The 22,645-nt window shown below is 35.8% G+C and overlaps 1 protein-coding gene across 7 annotated transcripts in view; it reads left to right on the top strand.

Moving 5' to 3' along the window:
* Window positions 1–22,645, top strand: part of LOC118192903 (uncharacterized) — a 200,777-nt gene that overhangs the window by 156,187 nt on the left and 21,945 nt on the right. For all 7 annotated transcript variants that reach the window (XM_085816178.1, XM_085816181.1, XM_085816182.1 and 4 more), the window contains exons 2-3: window positions 14,705–14,907; window positions 17,073–17,853. In XM_085816178.1, coding sequence (XP_085672304.1) covers window positions 14,705–14,907; window positions 17,073–17,853 — 984 coding nt within the window. The remainder of the gene's footprint in view (window positions 1–14,704; window positions 14,908–17,072; window positions 17,854–22,645) is intronic.

The raw sequence follows: 22,645 nt of genomic DNA, 5'->3' as shown, positions 1-22,645 counted from the left end.
GCAATGCTCTCCGAAGTTCCGGTAGACATGTAGGAGGAGGTTGACGGGCTGCAACTCGTCGGCCAAGCATGTCCCACACGTGCTCTACTAGATTCAAGTCCGGTGAGAATGCTGGCCAGTCCATACGGGTGATATCCTCCGATTGAAGGCATTCGCTTACGATGTTTGCACGGTGAGGATGGGCGTTGTCATCTATAAACACAAATTGTGCGCCCATGGCACCCCGAAACAAACGTACATCTTGTTCCAGAATGACGTCCCGATAGATTTGGCTTGTCATGGTTCCAATTTGAACATGCAGGTCAGTTCTGTAACCCAGAATAATTCCACCCCAAACGAGCACTTCTGCACCACCGTAACGGTGTCGTTCAATGATGTTTTCTTGGTGGTAACGGCTACCTGGAGCTCTCCATATAAATGTCCGGCGAAAATCAGACTGCAAGCTAAACCTGGACACGTCGGAAAACATCACACAAGCCCACTGTTGCGGTGTCCACAATGCATGCTCTCTACTCCAGGATAACCGCAGGCTGCAGTGATTTGCAGTAAGTGGAACGCATCTGACAGGTCTGCAAGCATATAAACCAATTTGCCCTAAGCGTCTGTACACGGTCTGCCTTGAAATTGTCGTACCAGTGGCTGAAGAGAGCTGACGAGACAGGTCTGAGGCTATGCTTCGCTTGTTTCTTTTGGCAGTAACTGCCAAATACCGGTCCTCATTCGGCGTTGTAACTCTGGGGCGACCTGTGCTGTAACGTCTAAACACATTACCATCATCTTGGAATCGTTGCCATAGCCTGGAGATGACACTCTGGGCAATTCCAAGTTCGTCTGATACTTCCAGTTGGGTACGCCCACATTCCAGACGCCCGATAATTCTAGCACGTAAAAAATCATCCAAATGCGTCCTTTGCGTCATAACTATTCGGTTATTGCAGTGAAATGCTTATAAAGCGCCTGCGAACAATTTTAAATCTTTGCCTGTATTCCTTATATATCACTCTCTTACACTCTCGTCATTGTGACGTACCATCGGTGTCATCTGGTTACTTCCTAAAATTTGCATATGATTCTTGAAGATGTTTGTAGTGATTTTACAGGTGATATATTTATTTTAGAGTTCGATTTCCGTGTGACTCCGAATTATCCTTAATTTATGGACATGAGTGTAGTTGACATTCAGCATAAAGAAATTTAAATATAAATATGAACTACTTGTTTCCATTCAGCATAAAAGAAATATAAATATGAATAATTAACAAAATATTAAAGTTAATTTTATAAAATAATTAAACAAATGAACAAATATATAAGATAAAAAATAATTATTTCTCATGCAGTAACTGGGCCACTACACTACTTCCCCACCAGTAACTAAGTTACGTTACGAAGATGGAGAAATAGGTAGTAACTAGTATTGCAGTGTTATCCACTATCAGAATAATTTAATCAGTCCTTGAATCTAACAGGTAAACGTATAGTTCTGCCTGTGCGAGAATGTTTTTGATTCACATCGGAATTTGAGTCCGGTCTCTGCAAGTTACTGTAGTTAGGTTGTATCAACTGGGAATTTTCCTCAGCTAAAATATATACTGGTTTCAAGCGATCCAGGGATACATTAACATGCTTTCCTTTTATGCTAATAGTAAAATATTTGTCCTTGCGATCAATAACAGGAAATGGTCCTTCATAAGGAAGTTCCAAAGGTTTTTTCACCCGATCTATTCGCTGAAACACATGAACAAATATATGAAATAAAAAATAATTATATCTCATGCAATAACTGGGCCACTACAGTTTCACAAAAATATTTTCGCAGGATGGGATACAAATAAGATATCAAGGATGGTATTTTAAAGGGTAGAAACAATAAATACATATCTTGATGGATAATAAAATTTAGCATACAGATAGTTACATAAATCGGCTACCTCTGTGCAAATGCCGTAAGTATGTAAGTTTTTAGTCCAAAGGGGCTTTGTCCCTGAGGGACTATTGTTTTCGTTTTGCGATTTTGCGTCGAATCACTTTGAATGTCCGTTTCACTTTTCAAAATGTCGCCACCGAATATTATCGCCCTGTATTATATTTAAAGAAATTAAAATCAAATATATTTTCGTTTAGTCAATAGTTTCACAAAAATATTTTCGCAGGATGGGATACAAATAAGATATCAAGGATGGTATTTTAAAGGGTAGAAACAATAAATACATATCTTGATGGATAATAAAATTTAGCATACAGATAGTTACATAAATCGGCTACCTCTGTGCAAATGCCGTAAGTATGTAAGTTTTTAGTCCAAAGGGGCTTTGTCCCTGAGGGACTATTGTTTTCGTTTTGCGATTTTGCGTCGAATCACTTTGAATGTCCGTTTCACTTTTCAAAATGTCGCCACCGAATATTATCGCCCTGTATTATATTTAAAGAAATTAAATAATGAAGAATCTGTATAAATGTATGTATGTTTCTCGCATTGCGATAAAACAACGGTACCAATTTTCAATGACGTAATCCTACTGCGAATATGGACATGTGGAAGCCCAAATTTGAAATTCGGAATTTGTTTTATGATCGATTTCACATTTTGTAAAACTTTAACGAATTTTTGATTAACAAACTCAAGGATTACAAAGCGAGCGATGCAACGTTGTACAGAAAAAAAACATTTTTATCTCTAGCGCGCGAGACTGTGCATGGGAAATTCTAAAGATATGCTCAATTTAAAATTATTTTGCGATATTGCTTTTGACTTAATTTTATGGTTTAAGTGCGAAGAACACGATATATAATAAAGGTAACACACAAAATGTTCAAAAAACGCCCCTTTGGACGTAATTTAAAATCTGAAACCGTTCAGAATTTCTTCTTACTTCCTTGTACGAAGTAAAAAGGAAGTATTGTAATCCTGAAAATTTTCAGGCTTCATATTTCAACGAAAATATCCACTTTGACTGCTATCGAATGCAATTTAACGATGTTTTTGCGTGACATCTGTACATAAAGACAGAATAAAAGACTCTTTTCCTCCAAAAAATTATAAAGCTGCTTTAAAATGAATTCTAAAGAGAATTTTTCGTGGCGTCTGTACGAACGTATGTACGTACCGTACGTACGTATCGCGCATAACTCAAAAACGAGTAGCCTCAGAACGTTGAAATTTTGTATATAGGACTACTATAACATGCAGATGTGCACCTAGTATTTTTGTTGCAGTCGGCCGCACCAAACGTATATAAATATATTTATATATATATCAATTCTGTTACCCCGCTCAGTGATCTCAATTTCTTTAGTCTTATATGTATGTAAATTGTACATTTTTTGCTTTAAAAATGATTGAATTATGTTGTTCTTATCTTCCGGTTAAGGTTTTTATACCTTTCTTAAATCTGGAAGCAGTATTTGTACAATTAATCAAGAATTTAAAAGCTGTTTAAGTGCGGTTAAGCCTAATCTTTAAACAACATGACGGACATATTTGTTTACATTTGAAAAAGCAGAATAGTGGATTTGTTGCCAATCTAGAGAGACTAAGCTTCGCAACAACAAAGATAACGCCTTCATTGCGAGTTAAATCATGCTTAATCCTTTCTGGAATTTTTTCGAGGAAATAAGTGTTTAAGATTTACTTCGTAATTTTTAATATAGATATTTTGAGTTTTTATGTATTTTTGCCTTGTCGCGAAGTGAGAACTGAATTAATTGAATAAGAAATACTAAATCGTCTGTTAAAAAAAAAAACTGTTTCTTTTTTGTTTTGTTTGCTTAATTTCTTTTATACAACGTTCTAGCTTTATTATAGTATTTGTATAGAACATGTGGCAACGATTAGATAATTCTCAAATGATATAAATTTTGTGCATTCTGAAGTTATAATATGAACGAAATATAACGCTGTTAAGTGAACCTAGCGCCAGAGTGTCGCTATGGTAAACAAATATAATGAATTTTAAAGAGTGCATTTATTCTATTGTGGTTTATGCTCTGTCAACGAAGTAGATTCAATTCAATCCAATAAGTTTAAATGAAACTCAAGAAAAAATGCGTATAGTTTAATATTCCGTACAAGGAAGCCATGTGGTGTACACATTAGATTTTTTTTTTTTTTTTTAATGACAGGCTTTACCTCTTTATAGATATTGGCTACTGCTAAGGTCGGAAGCGGTGGTGTCTTTTTTATGGAGGCACCTAATATGTGGCCACCGTTCTCTCCTATGAAATGGCAGACAAATTACATTCATGCCTTCTCCGGGATTCGAGCCCGGGACCTTCGGTACGGCAGTCAGAGTCACTAACCATTTTCCTCTGTTGTGGGTGGGCCGTAAGTACATCTATTCGTATAGTTTTGATGAAATTGTAAAGGGAAGTCTGAGTACGTGCGTAATCAGTTTTTCTCCGTCACTAATGCTTCTCTTTCCTTTCTGAATTTGAATCTAGAATTGGTCCTTCTTTTAAACGCTTCCGTTACGTTACTTTCAAAATTCCGTTACGTTACTTTCACTGAGTACGTGCGTAATCAGTTTTTCTCCGTCACTAATGCTTCTCTTTCCTTTCTGAATTTGAATCTAGAATTGGTCCTTCTTTTAAACGCTTCCGTTACGTTACTTTCAAAATCCCGTTACGTTACTTTCAAAATTGCATTCTTGAGTTTAATATTCATGTGGTTTTCGCAGTAAAAGACTAATTAGTTTCTCAGTATGCTAGAGTTCGTAAATAATTTCTTCTAATTTTCAGCCTCCATAGTAGAAAATAAATTTACCGCTGTCACAGATTTATGCATAGTAGTTGAACTAAATGTGGTAGCAGCATATTAACTTTTATTTCTGAAAACAGCAGGGACTGAAAATCGCGCTGTCTCAATTAAGTCCTCATCATAACAAGAAAATTTTAACTTTTTTTTTATGGAACGTCTGTCTTAATTGTGTACTTTATCGCTGAAGTGTCATAAAATTATGTCAGTTTCCTTATATTAAATGAAAATTTGAGTTCATAATAGTTTTTAGTCGCTTCACTTATTCAGTGATTTTGTAAAGAATGAATTAATGCTTTTAATCCGTGCAAGTTTCGGAAAAACCGTAAAATTTTAATGGCATAATAACGTAAATATACCATTTAATTCCCAATAGAAGCATTTTCTGATATTCACTGCCAAAGAAAACGCTGTTAGTACTTTTTACTGAACTACGAGCTGTTCAAATGAATAATGTACATCTTGCGGGAAAAAAAATTAAATGCGACAGTTCTATATCTCCCATTCATTTCGAAAACATTTTTAAAGTAGATGTGTTTCTAAGCATACGTGCAAAATATTAGAGCTCTTCATTCAAAATTTCCTAAAATAAACGTGAATTTATATAGTTGTTTTCAAATTTGGCACATTTATTATTAGCGACAATAACGCCAAATATAATTTACACTCTTTGTTAAAATTATTTGATAAAATAGACGATGCACCATCTTTTTCCGCTCGAGCACAATGAACGGGAAAGGAACATAGTTTATTATGAGTTAAGAATATCGTCAAGTGAATTATTCTTGGCGCAAACTGAAAAAAAAAATGCGCCAAGATAAATTTTTAAATTACTCGGTAAGTTGCTCACTAAATTTTACAAAATTTAATATTTAGACATAATTCGAGTCGCAAAATCGGAATTTGGGAAAGAAATAAGGTACATGATTTCAGAAAAAGTCCGAATTTGTGTCATAATACCTATGTTAAAACAATTGTGTATATAAATCTAATATATATCCTTTGTTGGGCTTTGGAGACATGAAAAATCGAAAGTTAAATTTCGTCAATTGGCCGAGTAGAATGGGAGAATATCAGAGACGACGTACACTGTTAATCTGAGAGTGGTTAAAAAAGCACAGGAAACAGAAGTAACCTGTATTGCAATCAACACAAAATAATTCACTGTATTTGCAAGCAGCTTAATGGACAGATGCCTTTAAAATCCCAATATATGTCAATATGTTTAATAATATGTTTAAAGGCCCAATATCTGTGTAACTAACTTGGTTATGATCTTCAGCAGTTATGCAAGGACTGAATAAAATAGTACCCTACAACGAATAGCAAATCTTCGAGGTGGATCACACAGGAATGTAAGCAGATACTGCCTAAAGTAAAATTTACTGGAGAGAAAAAATATTAGGGAGAGTAAATAAATAAAAATATTAGCATTGAGTTTCAGATTAACTTCATATTAATGACCATCACGAGATTAATAACCATCACGTGTTCAAAAAGTAACCTAAACGGAATAGTAATTACCAGAAATTGAATTATTTGTAATTTTACTTATTTGTTGCACGACAAGCCAGCAATGAACAGTTTGAAATCTATCAAATTTTTACATACAGTAAGACCCCGCTTAACGCTGTTTCGTTTAGCGCTGTTTCGGTTTAGCGCTCTTTCATTTCAACCCGGGGATTCTCCGAAATTGTGCGCAGCGCTAGGTTTCCAAATAACATATCCGAAACAGTGTAGTTGTGTTTCTTGCTTGGTGGACGCATTTTTATCATTTGAAACAACATTTGTTGACATTATTGTAAGTTTGTATAATACTATAACGATTAATACAGTGACAGATATTATCATCTTTAGTTTTTATCATGGGTGATAATAAAAAACAAGAAAACAAAGCAACCAGAAAAAGCATTTCACTGGAAACTCAAATGCAAGTGATTAGAAGATTAGATTCTGGTGAACGTCAATCTCAAATTATTGCTGCATTGATTTTGGCAACTTCAACAATAAGGACAATTCTTAAGAATAAAGAAAAAATACCGTCATCGGCAACTGCAACTACGTCGAGCTCTGCAACTAGAATTACCCGTTCTAGAAATAACATTATAGAGGAAATGGGAAAACGACTGTCTATATGGATTGACGAAGAAATTGAACGCAATATGCCATTAAGCCAATCTATCATAATGCCTTCTTGACAAAAAGGCAGAAAATTGGAAACCCAGAATAGACTGAATGATCTGACTGAGAATTTTATTTGTTTTTAAAAGTATATGCGTTTATGTTGTTTTTATTTTTGTAAGAAATAAGTGTTTGATTTTATTTTTATTAAAAAAAACATTATTAAATTTAATGCCTAACCATTTTTTATCCGTCTTCCCCTAACCCCATTATTTACATGTTAAGATAGCCTCGCTTAGCGCTGTTTCGGATTACGCTCTACTTCGATGGAACGTATCCCCCGCGTTAAGCGGGGTCTTACTGTACATATCAGAAATTAAATTAGCGATTAATAAAGAAAGGTTACACCATGATTTCTATTTCAGATTCTACTTGTATTAAAAAGAATTCAACTATATTTATTCAAAAATATTATTAGTCGCATTTCAGATGGCAAAGGATCGCTAGTAGCTCACGAACCCCAGTTAAAGTGTCGGAGAGCAGCAATTTGGTCATGTCTGCTGCAGTGTATTCTTCAAGACCTCGTTTCATATACAGGGGTTGGACAAAAATATGGAAAAACCTTTAAAACATGTTTCTTTGCTTAATATGATGTTGGAAACCCGTTGGCATCCAAAACAGCTTGCAGTCTTCTCGGAATGGATAAATATAGTTCCTGTATGTTTGCCAAGGGAATATTATACCATTCTTCCTGCAAAACGGTGGCAAGTTCAGATAACGATGTTGGCGGTGAATAACGAGAACGCACTTTCCGTTCCAATGTAGACAACAAAGGTTCGATAATATTCAAATCTGAGGACTGTGGTGGCCAGGGGAGATGGGACAACTCATCCTCGTGCTCAGAAAACCAGTCCTGGACAATGTGAGCTGTGTGAACAGGGGGTTTGTCGTCTTGGAAGACACCATTACCATCGGGGAACAAAGTTTGTACCATGGGATGAACTTGATCGGCCAAAATGTTCACATAAGTCTTGGCAGTCATGTGCCCTGACACAGTTATCATGGGGCTAGCAGAGAACCACGATATGGCTGTCCAAACCATAACAGAACCCCCGCCATGTTTCACTCTTCGCAACAAGCAGTCTGTATTATAGGCTTGAGATGGCGTTCTCCAGACGTAAACTCGGCCAAAAGTGGGAAACAATGTGAAAGAAGACTCGTCAGACCATATTACTCGCTTCCACTGCTCTATAGTCCAGGCTTTATGACTTAAACACCACCTTTTCCTGTTACGGGCATTAGCATCACTGATGAGTGGCTTCTCGATTGCAGCACGGCCAGCAATTCCCTGTTTATGAAGCTCCCTTCTAATTGTTTTGGTACTCACAGGGTTCGGTAACACAACATTCATTTCAGCAGTAACTTTTGCAGCTGTGGTCTTCTTATTTTTCGTCACAATTGCCCTTAATGATCTTCTGTGACGATCACTCGGGACACACTTTCGTCCGCGCTGTGATTTAGCAGATGATGTTTTTCCGCTTTTCAAATATGCGGAATAAATCTTCGATACAGTACCTCTTGAAACACTAAACACCTCGGCTACCTTGCTTATGGAAGCACCTACCATACGTGCTCCAAGAATTTCCCACGTTCGAAGTCTGTTAACTCTGACATAATGCAATGACAACCTCACATAACAGTACTCCGACAACAACTGAACTGTTTAGCACATTTACGAAGTTTTATAGGTGGCGTCAGTAGTCAAAAACGCCAGCGCCACCTACATATTTCATTAAAATCAATCTTTCTTTTCAAACATGCATTTCACAAGGTGTTTCCATATTTTTGTCCATCCACTGTACGTGTTATTGTTATAATTTATTTTTGGTTTTTTTATGTATTCTTCAAATGCTGGTTTCATATTTACGTCGTATAATTTATTTTTAAGTATTATACTTTATTTTCGGAACTCAAGAGGGTCACTTGAAATTATGAAATGGGTCGCTCGATGACCCGTGAATCATAGGTTGCGGAGGCCAGTTCTAAATCATGTACAGTTAAATACTTTTGTGGATAAAAACGACTCACAAATACTAGACATAACATCAATTATTATATCAATCACAAATACTCTATCACTGTTACTATCTGACACATTTTTTTTTTTTTCCTTTCTGTATTTCCCGCAGTCAGTTTTATTTTACTCTGATGGTTTGTGAATAGTAATTTTCGCATCTTTTTCCAATAAATGAACTTAGAAACTTTTTTACATAATATCCGAAATATCTTCAAATTAATTAATCCGCATCCGGTAAATTGGAAGTTTACTGTGTAATACTTCTCCAAATGGTTTGAGTAATTTTGCGTTTTTACAGCATTCCTGCCTGTAATGGACGATGATGTTTAACAGAAGCGAAAGGGGTTGCAGTAAAAATTTCCAAAAATCTAAATGAGTAAAAGAACTTTTGTTCTCTTCATCGTTGATTTCTTTTTAATGTGTTGAATTCGAAAGTTCTTGTTCACGCGTAACGAATTAAAAACTCATTTGTTGGGGTGTGGGAAGAAAGCTTTTTTCATCGTCTTGAAAGGGAATGAAGGAAAGATGAAGTCCAGCGCTAAATAAAAATCCTAATTGCTTGCACCAAGAACTCCAAGAAATGCTTTAAAATCTCTTTGAAAGAAACCCTTTTTGTGAGCTAAACTTTTTGCCTCTTAGTTTGACCTAATGCAAATAAGAACTGCATTCATTGATTAACTAAATACAGCGAAGCGCATGAGAGCTATCTGATTCAGTTGGTATGCCTCAGTACAGGATTTTCTAAAAGGAAATTAATCATATTCGTCTTATACAGAGGCTGTTCACACATTTTTTAGACGATGTATATTGTATTCACAAAACTAAATTACATAAAATTCTTATGTTTTAAATGTTCTATTTGACATCCCTTATTCTGAACTATCTTTCGACACCGCAATTTCCAGGATAATAATGCCTTTTGAAGTGGCAGAAGAGGTATTCTATCCCATTCCTCCCGAACAGCTTTCCAGAGTCCCGTTAGGGTTTTGGGACAACGTTTGGATAATGCAGTTTTTAAAAGTTCGAAAGCACAAAAATCCATAGGTGACACATCGGGAGATTTAGTAGGGATATCAGTGAAGAGTATGGCCTTGATACCAGTTTTTTGTTCCATTTCTTTTACGAAATTTACAGTGGATTTTGATGTGGAGTCTCACGGATGGATGGCACTGTGGGTAAAGCGATGGTATTTCATTCAGAAAAATTGGCGACAAAATATGTTCCTGATAGTATTTGAAGTTAATCTTGACATTTTTTTGCACTCTCTTTATTTTTAACTTGCCATTATAAGAAAAATCAGCAACAATCATGAATCCCTTAGAAAAACGTTCTTTCGATTCTTTGAACCATGTACTTAAATTTTTTTCTCCCCTTTTATGATAATAAATGGCTCTTTTTTTGTTACAATCATTTAAATACATTCATGCTTCATCTATTGTGACAATTGTTTTCAATTTTTCTTTGGATAAGTGTTTCTCATATAGAATTCTGCAGCGTGTCCTGCGTTGAGCGATATGCTTAAGTGAAGACGATGCACATTGCGTTTTTTCGCTTTCCTTAAGATTTTAATCAACATTTATCATTTTGTTTACAGTGTAAACCGAGCATTTTAATGATTTTGCAACTGTCCTTTGACTAGGGGGATTTTCTTTTAACATTAAACAACGTACCTTTGCAATAGTGGAAGATGTCCGTTTTTTCCTTTGATACTTGTTTGGAAATTTTATCCCATTTGAGGCTCCAATTTGACGTTTTTTTCCTTTCTTGTTGATGATGTTACCTATCGACGCTTTAGATATCACAAAACCATGACTCTCACATCGTTTTTGGATAACGGAGTATGCATATTTCTCTTCGGAAAGAGCGTAAATGTAGCCTTCGAACCACTGCTTTGTTAAATTCGCCATTTTGAATGAAAACAAAACTTTCAAGCCACAGACTATAATTTTGACTTTTAAAAACATAGTACAATTGCAATTACTTCTTTTGCAGCAAACGATTTTTTATTACCGCTTACCAAAATCGTCTAAAAAATGTGCCAACAGCCCCTGTACAAGTCATGAAAATTCTATGCATATCCATTTACTCTCCGAGAACTGGATCCACAGACAGGGATTATTAGGGATAATAACGTATCACATAAAGCAAGGATACGCTGACCGTGAAAAATTATATTCAGGAAAGAAATGTCCGATAGACCCAAAATTTGAGTCATAAAAAAGACGTATAAGTAAATGTCAGCGTAGCAGCATATATGCGAATATGCGTGTCAATAACTGTTCTGAAAGCAGTTTAAGATACAAAACAAAAACGTCGCTATTAAATATTAGAACTTTATTTTCTCAAATGCCCTATGCACAACGCCTTATAATATCACTTGTCGAAGAATATGTTAGCAGGTTTCTGACTCTGCTATATGAGAATGAGAACATAGCGAAGTGCAGATTATTCTTCCAATAAACTCGTGCTCGCGTTAAACAGTACATCTTGCACAAACATACATGCGCGCACACACACAGAAATCAGAAAGCTTTCAGATTTTACAAGGGTTTTTACTTCTTTGTGCGAAGTAAAAAGGAAGTATTGTAATCGCGAAAAGATTCAGGCAGCATATTTCAACGAAAATATCCATTTTGACCGCTATCGAATGCAATTTAACAATGTTTCTGCGTGATATCTGTACGTAAAAACAGAATAAAATTACTCTTTTCCTCCAAAAAAATTATAAAACTGCTTTAAAATGAATTCTGAAGAGAAATTTTCGTGGCGTCTGTACGTACGTATTTCGCATAACTCAAAAACGAGTAGCCTCAGAACGTTGAAATTTTGTACATAGGACTACTGTAACATGTAGATGTGCACCTCGTATTTTGGTTGCAATCGGCCGCAAGAAACGTATATAAATATATTTATATATATATCCACTCTGTTACCCGGCTCAGTGATCTCAGTTTCTTTACTCTTATATATTTGTAAATCGTACATTTTTTGCTTTAAAACATAAAATCTGACCTTTTTCAGAAATGACATAACGAATTATTTTTTCCATATTTCGATTCTACGACTCAGATACAAGTTTACTCCCACTCAGAGTACCAAGTTTTGTAAAAATCGCACGAGTAGTTTAGCTCTCATAATTTTAGCTCCGCATTGTTAATTAAAATCTGGTTCATATTTATTAATATATCTTTTTTATCAAACTTATTCGACTCCTTCGTTCACAATTCCAAATTTGGGTTCTCTCTAAATGAAATTCGCAGATATTTTCTGAATTGTTTTTAAAATGTTTATTTTTAATAATTTTGTATATTTTTAGACAAAAATTTTGAATTATAACCTATAAAATTTTTACCATCATCTTGAAGTAGATATATTTCTAGGCACGCCAGCAAAAAATTATATGGATTTTTATTCAAAATTTCCCCAAATATACGTGAATTTACATATTGGTGCGTTTCAAAATTTGGCATAATTGTTATAAGCGGTAATAACATCAAATGTGCGTTTAGACACTTTGTTAAAATCGTTTGAAAGAATAAACGATGCGCCATTTTTTTTCCAATTAATGAATGTGCATAATGTAAAAAAGGGAAAAGAAAAGAGGTTACTATAACGTAAAAATTTCGCTTAACGATTTATTCCTATCTCAGACTAAAAAAAGTACGCTAAGATGAATTTTTAAATTTCTCCTTAAGTTTCTCCCCACAATTTACAAAATTTAATATTTGGGACAGAATTTGGGTCGTAGAATTGAAATGAGGACAAAAAAATGGTTCGTCATTCGAAAAAAGTCCGGTTTTGTGTTATAATACCTATATTCGAACAATGTTATAGAACGCTAATCTAGTACATAACAGAAGTCGCGCTTTTGAGACATGAAAAACGGAAGTAAAATTTCGTCAATTGGCCCTGCAAAACGGGATTGTGCAAGGTTTACATCCGTTTTTAAGAATATGATATGTTTTGACCATTTATTGTAAATATGGGTTACATTTAATAAAGGTCTACTTCATAGTTAATATCATTACTGCGAGTTGGACTTCATTTAGTAATTTAGCCGGATGGTCTCAGAAAATTATTCCATTTTTTTTCCCGCCGACAATTGTCATCTTCAGACTCTTCTTTTTAATGATATTTTTTTTTACTTATTTCTACTTGAATCTAAGGAAACTAATTCGGGCTGATGCAACCACTCGTAAAAAAATTAAGTTTTTTAACTATTTGTTGAATTTATAGAATTTTGGACGAATGTATAGTTAATAAATTACTGCAAATTGTAAATAGTTAATATCAATACCGTAAGATAATAATATTATTGCAAGTTAGTGCATTATTCATACATAAAATCATTACTGCAATTTTGTCTTCACTGAATAACTATGCAAGTTCATCTCGAATGGGTTATAAAGCAATTTTTCTGCTTCACTTGTAAATAATTTGTTTAAACTATGTATTGAAAATATGTTTTGTATTTAATAATGAACTAATTCGCAATCAATATCGTTACTAAAAATTTTAGTACAAATAACAATTGATAATTATCCTACTTAATTGTTATTATCCGATACTTAATAGATCCGAGTCTTGTTTTTCCAGTTGAGGTAGAAAAATGGAATTCAAATCGGAAGACTAAAACTTTCTTGGTTTATTTCCTGTGTAATATAAAAAAAGGAACAGTTCCCTTAACAAAGCCTCCGCAAAGGCTTCTCTTTCCGCAGCCGTATAATCTTTATTTTCTTTCCATTAATCAAATAACTGAAATCCACTTTTCAATAAATTTCAAATAATTGAAATCTTTCCATTAATCAAATAATCGTTGGGGGACATCATAAACAAACGTATTTGCCTAGCAAAGTTATGCGTATTTATAATTTTATATGAACAGCCGAAATGAGTCCATGTAAATACATTCCGCTTTAATCATGTTTTTTACATATTTACGGAAAATATGCGTGATATTTAACAAAGGATTAGTTAATAATTTATGTTGCCATTATACGCTGTATTAACGTGTAGAAATCATACAGGATGATTCCAGATGGAAAATACTAATAATTTTCTTTTAGATGACTATCCAATTGTGCTATTTAACAACTCGTTATCCAAAATCGTGAGCCATTTCGGATATTGTCATTTACCGTAATTTTCAAATCTGATCACGATTTTCCTAGGGTATGCAAATGAAATTATCAGGGACAGCTAGTTTCCTAATTACGTAACTGTAATAACCTATTGCAATTATATTTATAATTACATTGTAACTGCAATTACAACCATAATTACATTGCAACTGTAATTAGATTATACAACTGCAATTACATTTTAATAGCAATTAGATTACATAATTACTTTTTAATTGCAATTACAATGTGATTGCAAATACATTGTAGTTGTGATCAGATTTCACAATTACGATGTAACTGTAATTAGATTATACAATTACTTTGCAATTATAATTGCGATGTAATTGCAGCTGCATTGCAATTTAAATCATATTTCGAAATTACACTGTAATTCTAATTAGATTTCACAATTGCAATGAAATTATAGTTGCAATTTAATTGCAGTTACATTGCAATTGTAGCTGAAAAAGCAGTTATACTTTAATGCAATTGCATACTGGAATTCCCATTTGCCCAACTCTGCCCTTTTGCCATTTAAGAATATTCACAAATTTTGAAAGATTGATGTTCGCGACTTTTGGATCACTCTGTATTTAGTCACATGAAATTCATCGACATGATTTGTTCTAGGTGACAGGGAGCATCATGCGCGTGGTGCGTCTACGTTTCGCCGCTCTGATTATGGTGGCGTTTGCTGTACTGTTCTGTTTCCACATGCTGCTCTCAATTTGGAGTCGCTCCCTCACCGTGGAGGAGATACAGAGGACAGACGAGGCAGTAGAACAGGCATGTCGTCATCCGGATCTCGAGTATCTTAACCCTATAATTCTCAAGTAAGTTCAAAGATACTTTTTTTTCCTGTAAAGTTTATCTCATAACTTTGCTTCTACTTCCTGAAAATTTCTTCCTATGCTGAAGCCCGACGTTAGATATTTTACCAGCCTGTACAATCTCTGTGAATTCTAAATTCTTTTGTCCAGTGTCCAGATAAATTTTAATAAAATTTCTCACCTCCTAAATTCTGTTGCCTCTAAATTCCCCTAGATTCTAAAAATTTTGCCAGTCCTAAACTTTGCTGCTCGGTGCTTCTTTAAATTCTAAAAATTTTACTGCCTATAATTTAGTTTAAATATCACGCTGAAATTTAAAAATTTTTGCAGTACTAGTTTCGATAGTTTTTTAACTACCTTTTTCAACTGCTACGTGCAAATGAACCAAATAAAGGGTGAAGAAAGATAAGTTGGACAGAAGTTAAGCTACTGGCGCCATCTATTGATGAAACAAGAAAAACTAAAATAAACTCTCTTTAAAGGCTGAAGGTAAATATGGCTTGCAGTTGGGGTTATTAACTAGAACAGAAATGATTTTTCCTCCCTCGTTTCATATCCCCCCAAAAAAAATTCTGTTCTAGTTACTAGAGCTATCTGCCTAAGGGGAGGAATGCTTTCGTGGAGGACTTTCTAAGGCAAACTGGCTCGTATACACTAAATATCCTGAGTATATCCTGAATATATATCCTGAGTCGTGAATACAACAAGTTAACTTTCGTCAACGGGCCGAGTAGGACGGTAAATATAGAACCGTGCCCCCCTTTTGTGTGTGTGTGTGCAAGGTATGCTGTGCATTTGCAATCTATCTTTACCTTCAGACTTTAAAGAAATTTTGCTTTAGTTTTTTCTTGTTTCATCCATAGATGGCGCCTGTAGCTTAACTTCTTTCCAACTTTTCTTATTTTATCTCTATCCTTATCTTATCTTTCTTCACCCTTTATTTGGTTCATTTGCACTTAGCAGCTGAAGAAAGTAGTTCAAAAAAACTATCAAAACTCGTACTCCAATAAATTAAAATTTACGCTGATTCCTTATGTTGGACTTTGTTTTTGACTTTTACTGCTTGTAAAATTTCACCGCCTTCCCTGAAATCTAAAAATTTCCCCAACCCTAAATTTTGATGTTTTGTGCTTTTTTAAATTCTAAAAAATTAGCCGCCTGGTTGCACCGTCTCTGCCGTCGGCATTATCCATGTCCTCAGCACAGCATACCTTGCACACACACACACAAAAGGGGGGGCACGGTTCTATGTTTACCGTCCTATTCGGCCCGTTGACGAAAGTTAACTTGTTGTATTCACGACTCAGGATATATGTTCAGGATATACTCAGGATATTTAGTGTATACGAGCCAGTTTGCCTTAGAAAGTCCTCTATGAAGGCATTCCTCCCCTTAGGCAGATAGCTCTAGTGTCCTTTGCCATAATTAAATACAACACAACTCAGGATATTTATATATGGCATTGCTCTAACGTAGGCATTCTGACACAAAATCGGACTTTTCTTGAAATGACATTCCTATCCTTTTCCGTATTTCGATTATACGATTCAAATTATGCCAAAGTGCCAAGTTTTGTAAAAACCGAATAACCTATTTTTTCATATCAGAAGATTAGAAAAAGCTTTAGAATAAATTAAGCTTAATGTGTTTAAAAGATCATAATTTCTTTGTTCAGTATGAAAATCTATAAGAAATAATATTTTTCTGGAATAACTTTAAACAAAGATCATATTACACTAAGAATATTTAACACGTTGAGCGCGGCGCCGGTCCCCGGGGAACTTTCCGTGTGGCCAGCGTCGGTCCCTGGGGACCGGCACTGGAATTTTCATTTGGCTGGCGTCGGTCCGCGGGACCGACAGTATTAAAGTTAAAAAATAAATATAGTCTCAATGAAATGTGATCAAATTTAGTTTTAATGTAATGTATTGAAACATTCTAAAAAAGAATACGACTTAGCTCGCTGCCGGCTGAACGGAAAGGACAGCAAATTCGGCGCCGCGCTCAACGTGTCAATGGCAATATATTATATTTAATTTTCCGCAATAAAATATGTAAATTTATTTCGAATATGCTTTTTTTTTTTTTTTTTTTTTCTTGTCTCTAGTGCATTCTATTTATTATACAAGTAATTCCAAATGTAACAATCACCATGTTCTTTTTTACAGGCATATTCACGACGTGGGTAAGCTGGAATGTAAAAGAGAAATGGATTGGGTCGAAATACATAAAGGAGTCATCAAGCTAAACAAAGACATCATCAAGCGCCATGGATTTATTCATTGCAAAATAACTTATTTTATACGAGTGGATGATTTTTCATCAGTAAATGGAAAAACCATTTCTTTAACTTCAGACGTTAAAGAGATTCCACTAGAAGGTGACTTTTTTCATGTAAAATGTGATTCTGAAGATAAACTGAAATGGAAGAACATTATGGCTGGAGTTCGCAGAAACGAAACCGTTGTCAAGAGAGCCAAAGCATTGAAACCTCCCGTAAATTCAATGAAGCTGAACGTGCTTATGTTTGGGTTGGACTCCATGTCTAGATTGCATTACATGCGAAAATTACCCCAGACATACAGATACTTGACGGAAGTATTAAATGCTGTAGTATTAAAAGGTTACAACATTGTTGGAGATGGCACACCCCAGGCGCTAATACCCATTCTAACTGGATATACAGAACAAGAATTGCCAGAGACGAGAAAAAGAATGAGCAATGCTAATTTCGTAAACATCTATCCTTTCGCATGGAAAAATTTTACCGAAAATGGCTACGTTACTGCCTTTGCTGAAGATTGTCCATACACTGGAATATTTACTTATCGCTTGAAAGGTTTCGGAGATCTACCAACAGATCATTACATGAGGCCATTTTACATTGAAGTTGATAAAGTTCTCAGGGATCATCCAAAATTATGTTTAGGCAATAAACCCCGTCATGGGGTAAGTATTTTCAGTGTATGTTTTTTTTAATTATGGCTTTCTGTATTTCGAAGAATTAAAAATCAGACGGTACAGTGTTTAGGGAAGGTAAACCGCTGAGTTGGCTTCCGACCCGGGTATAGATATATCCATGCAGAATTGGTTACCAACTCGGCGGGAGTCAACCACTAGCTACCAGGCCGCAGCCCCGGCTGAGCAGACGACATTTATAAAATGCAAAAAAGAGATATACATATGCTTACAAGGCACTTGAAGAAGAGTACAACAATGTAGAAAGAAATATATACATGTGCATACAAGGCACTTGAAGAAGAGTACTATCAAAATATATGTATATACATATAAATACAAACTCATATACAGATATATACACACTTACATACATAGATATTCCGAAACAAATAAAAGTATACATACTCTCACTTGTATTGATATATACACCCATACATATATGTTATCATGATAGTTAAAGTTTACAAAAAGCATGCCATTGAGGTACGCGTGATCCTTAGTATAAATTAGGTACCATAAATAAAAGATATAAACATGTACAGATACATTACAGCATTCAGATACAGTACAAACTTTATGTATGAGAACCTGGCACAGCATAAATACAAAATTACATTTTGCACATACATATCACATACTCTGTTGCTGACATATTGAACTTTTATGACTTTTATGACTTTTATGAACTTTTATGACTTTATTTATATATTAGCTTATATAGACTTTTATGACTACTATCTTCCAGTGTCAGAAGAGTAATTGATAGTACAGTAGTCAATTATTTTCATGACCATGACCCATGACCAGTGAGGAAATACGTCATGCAACTGCTATTAGTAGTGTTTAGGGGAGCCTACTACGCTACCGAAGGGCCCGGACTCGAAACCAGGAGAAAGAATGGATGTTTGTGAATGTATAGTGTCTTTGCGCCATGGGGGCACTCTAAATACATGGGAAACCGAAAGTCCTCTCGAGAGGCATGTGGTAGGAGAAGAGGGGTGGGAAAATTTCAGTTTCCGCTGGGCAACTCTGTTACTTTGTAGATACTGGAACCAAATTGGCCAGAATCTGGCTCCTGGTTGCTTGTGGCTGTTAGGTGCTGTGTGTGGGCAGGAGAACACAAAATGATCTGGATGACCCTCCTCCCCACATTCACAGTTACTATTCCCTCTCAAGCCAAAGCGGCAGAGGTATGAAGGAAAGGGCCCATGACCAGTGAGGAAATACGTCATGTAATTGCTATTAGTAGTGTTTAGGGAAGCCTACTGCGCTACCGAAGGGCCCGGGCTCGAAACCAGGAGAAAGAATGGATGTTTGTGAATGTATAGTGTCTTTGCGCCATGGGGGCACTCTAAATAAATCGGGAACCGAAAGTCCTCTCGAGAGGCATGTGGTAGGGGAAGAGGGGTGGGAAAATTTCAGTTTCCGCTGGGCAACTCTGTTACTTTGTAGATACTGGAACCAAATTGGCCAGAATCTGGCTCCTGGTTGCTTGAGGCTGTTAGGTACTGTGTGTGGGCAGGAGAACATAAAATGATTTGGATGACCCTCCTCCCCACATTCACAGTTACTATTCCCTCTCAAGCCAAAGCGGCAGAGGTATGAAGGAAACGGCCCATGACCAGTGAAGAAATACGTCATTTAATTGCTATTAGTAGTGTTTAGGGAAGCCTACTGCGCTACCGAAGGGCCCGAGCTCGAAACCAGGAGAAAGAATGGACGTTTGTGAATGTATAGTGTCTTTGCGCCATGGGGGCACTCTAAATACATGGGGAACCGAAAGTCCTCTCGAGAAGCATGTGGTAGGAGAAGAGAGGTGGGAGACCCTCGTACCCGTCCCTCCGGGGTGCTCTCCATCAAAATTGGGGCGAAACTCAGAGAAGTCGCACTATCGCTTGTATGGTGCTCAAGACTCAAACCAACAACAGGTGCAATCTTGCTCTCCTTGCCACGATGAATTTAGTGGGGCTTGTTCTGATGTTACTGTCAGATAAGTGAGATAAGTCACAGAGTCAAAAATTAAAAGAACTAATTTAAAAAAATCAGAAAGGTTTCAGATTTTAAATTACGTCCAAACGGGCATTTTTTAAACGTTTCGTGTGTTACCTTCATTTATTAAATATCATGTTCTTTGCACTTCAAACATAAAACTCAGTTCAATAGCAATGTCGCAAAATAATTTTTAAATGAGCCTGTCTTTAGAATTTCCGATACACAGTTCCGAGCGCTAGAGATAAAAAGATTTTTTCCCCCCCCCGTAGAGTGTTGCCATGGCTCGCTTTTAAATCGTTGAGTTTGTTACTCAAAAATTCGCTAAAATTTTACAAAATATGAAATTGATAATAAAACAAATTCCAAATTTGGTCTTCCACGTGCCCATATTCGTAGGAGGATAACGTCATTCAAAATTCGATGGCTCTATGTACCGTTGTTTTATCAAAATGCGAGAAATATATACATACATTTATGCAGATTTTGCATTATTTAATTTCTTCAAATATAATGCAGAACTCTAACATTGGGTGGCAACAGTTTGAAAAGTGAAACGGACATTGCTAGTGATTCAACGCAAAATCGCAAAACGGAACAATAGTCCTTCAGGGACAAAGCCCCTTTGGATTAATAATAGAACGTATGCAAACTGCACTGAAAACAACTTATTTTTTAATGTAATCCTCACCACTCTTTAACACATTCATTGTAGGTACACTCTGTACAGAAAAAAAAAAAAAAGAAAAGAAAAGAAAGGAAAAAGGTAGAATTCTGTATCTCCCGTTCTATTTGGGCAGATCGATTAAATTTAACTCGCGTTTTTCATGTCTTGAAAGCGCGACTTTGGATGTACAGGGGTTGGACAAAAATATGGAAACACCTTTAAAAAAACATGTTTCTTTGCTTAATATGGTGTAGGAAGCCCGTTGGCATCCAAAACAGCTTGCAGTCTTCTCGGAATAGATAAATACAGTTCCTGTATGTTTGCCAAGAGAATATTATACCATTCTTCCTGCAAAACGGTGGCAAGTTCAGATAACGATGTTGGCGGTGGATAACGAGAACGCACTTTCCGTTCCAATGTAGACCACAAAGGTTCGATAATATTCAGGTCTGGTGACTGTGGTGGCCAGGGGAGATGGGACAACTCATCCTCGTGCTCAGAAAACCAGTCCTGGACAATGTGAGCTGTATGAACAGGGGCTTTGTCGTCTTGGAAGACACCATCACCATCGGGGATCAAAGTTTGTACCATGGGATGAACTTGATCGGCCAAAATTTTCACATAAGTCTTGGCAGTCATGTACCCTGACACAGTTATCATGGGGCTAGCAGAGAACCACGATATGGCTGCCCAAACCATAACAGAACCCCCCCCCATGCTTCACTCTTGGCAACAAGCAGTCTGTATTGTAGGCTTGAGATGGCGTTCTCCAGACGTAAACTCGGCCAGAAATGGAAAACAATGTGAAAGAAGACTCGTCAGAACATATTACTCGCTTCCACTGCTCTATAGTCCAGGCTTTATGACTTAAACACCACCTTTTCCTTTTATGGGCATTAGCATCACTGATGAGTGGCTTTTCGATCGCAGCACGGCCAGCAATTCCCTGTTTATGAAGCTCCCTTCTAATTGTTTTGGTACTCACAGGGTTCGGTAACACAACATTCATTTCAGCAGTAACTTTTGCAGCTGTGGTCTTCTTATTTTTCGTCACAATTGCCCTTAATGATCGTCTGTCACGATCACTCAGGACACAATTTCGTCCGCGCTGTGATTTAGCAGATGATGTTTTTCCGCTTTTCAAATATGCGGAATAAATCTTCGATACAGTACCTCTTGAAACACTAAATACCTCGGCTACCTTGCTTACGGAAGCACCTACCATACGTGCTCCAACAATTTGCCCACGTTCGAAGTCTGTTAACTCTGACATAATGCAATGACAACCTCACATAACAGTACTCCGACAACAACTGAACTGTTTAGCACATTTACGAAGTTGTATAGGTGGCGTCAGTAGTCAAAAACGCCAGCGCCACCTACATATTTCATTAAAATCAATCTTTCCTTTCAAACATGCATTTCACAAGATAGATGTTTCCATATTTTTGTCCATCCACTGTATGTTAGATTTATACATATATCGTTGTTCAAACATATTCAAAAGTCACCAGTCAAAGCATTTTGAAAAGATTTCAAAATCTAAGTTTAAAATTAAGAGATGAACTGCGCAATTCCCGCAGGTTCGAAAAAACTAATTTAAAAAAAAAAAGAAAAAAAAAAAGAGAAGAGAGAGAAAATAGTAGAAGCTGAAAAGCAAGTTTACAATTCTTATCGTATGAAGGTCCCAACCATTTTTTTTTTACCTCGAAGAAAGTCATACCCAAGGGTAGTACACGAAAATTTAAAAATTAAAATATCGAAAGTATTATATATTGAAATGAACAAAAAAAAAAAAAAAAAAAAAAAAAAAAGAACAAAATTAAAAATTAAATATCGATATCCTCAGTTCAACGCCTCAAACAGAACTTCTCAAGGGAAAAGTGTTTTGAAGCCCGGAACCAAGTTGATCAATGAGTTCCGAATACAAGTTCCGTTCTTCTGAGACATTTGAGAAACAGGACCGTAATTTTTTAAATACATATCCAATTTTAAGTAACTTTCAGTGGTTCTCAAATGCTCAGATCTTTTCCCGCTTTTCTTTTTCTAATAAAAATAATAATTTAATAATACTTAATTGCAATTAAATAATACTTTAATAATAATTTTACTTCATAATTAATT

The sequence above is a fragment of the Stegodyphus dumicola genome, chromosome 4 (assembly GCF_044657685.1).
Source record: "Stegodyphus dumicola isolate Sdum_Otavi_A_Nest chromosome 4, ASM4465768v1".
NCBI lineage: Eukaryota > Metazoa > Arthropoda > Arachnida > Araneae > Eresidae > Stegodyphus > Stegodyphus dumicola.
Note: the sequence above shows the minus strand (reverse complement) of the source record. Positions and strands in the feature narration are given on the sequence as shown.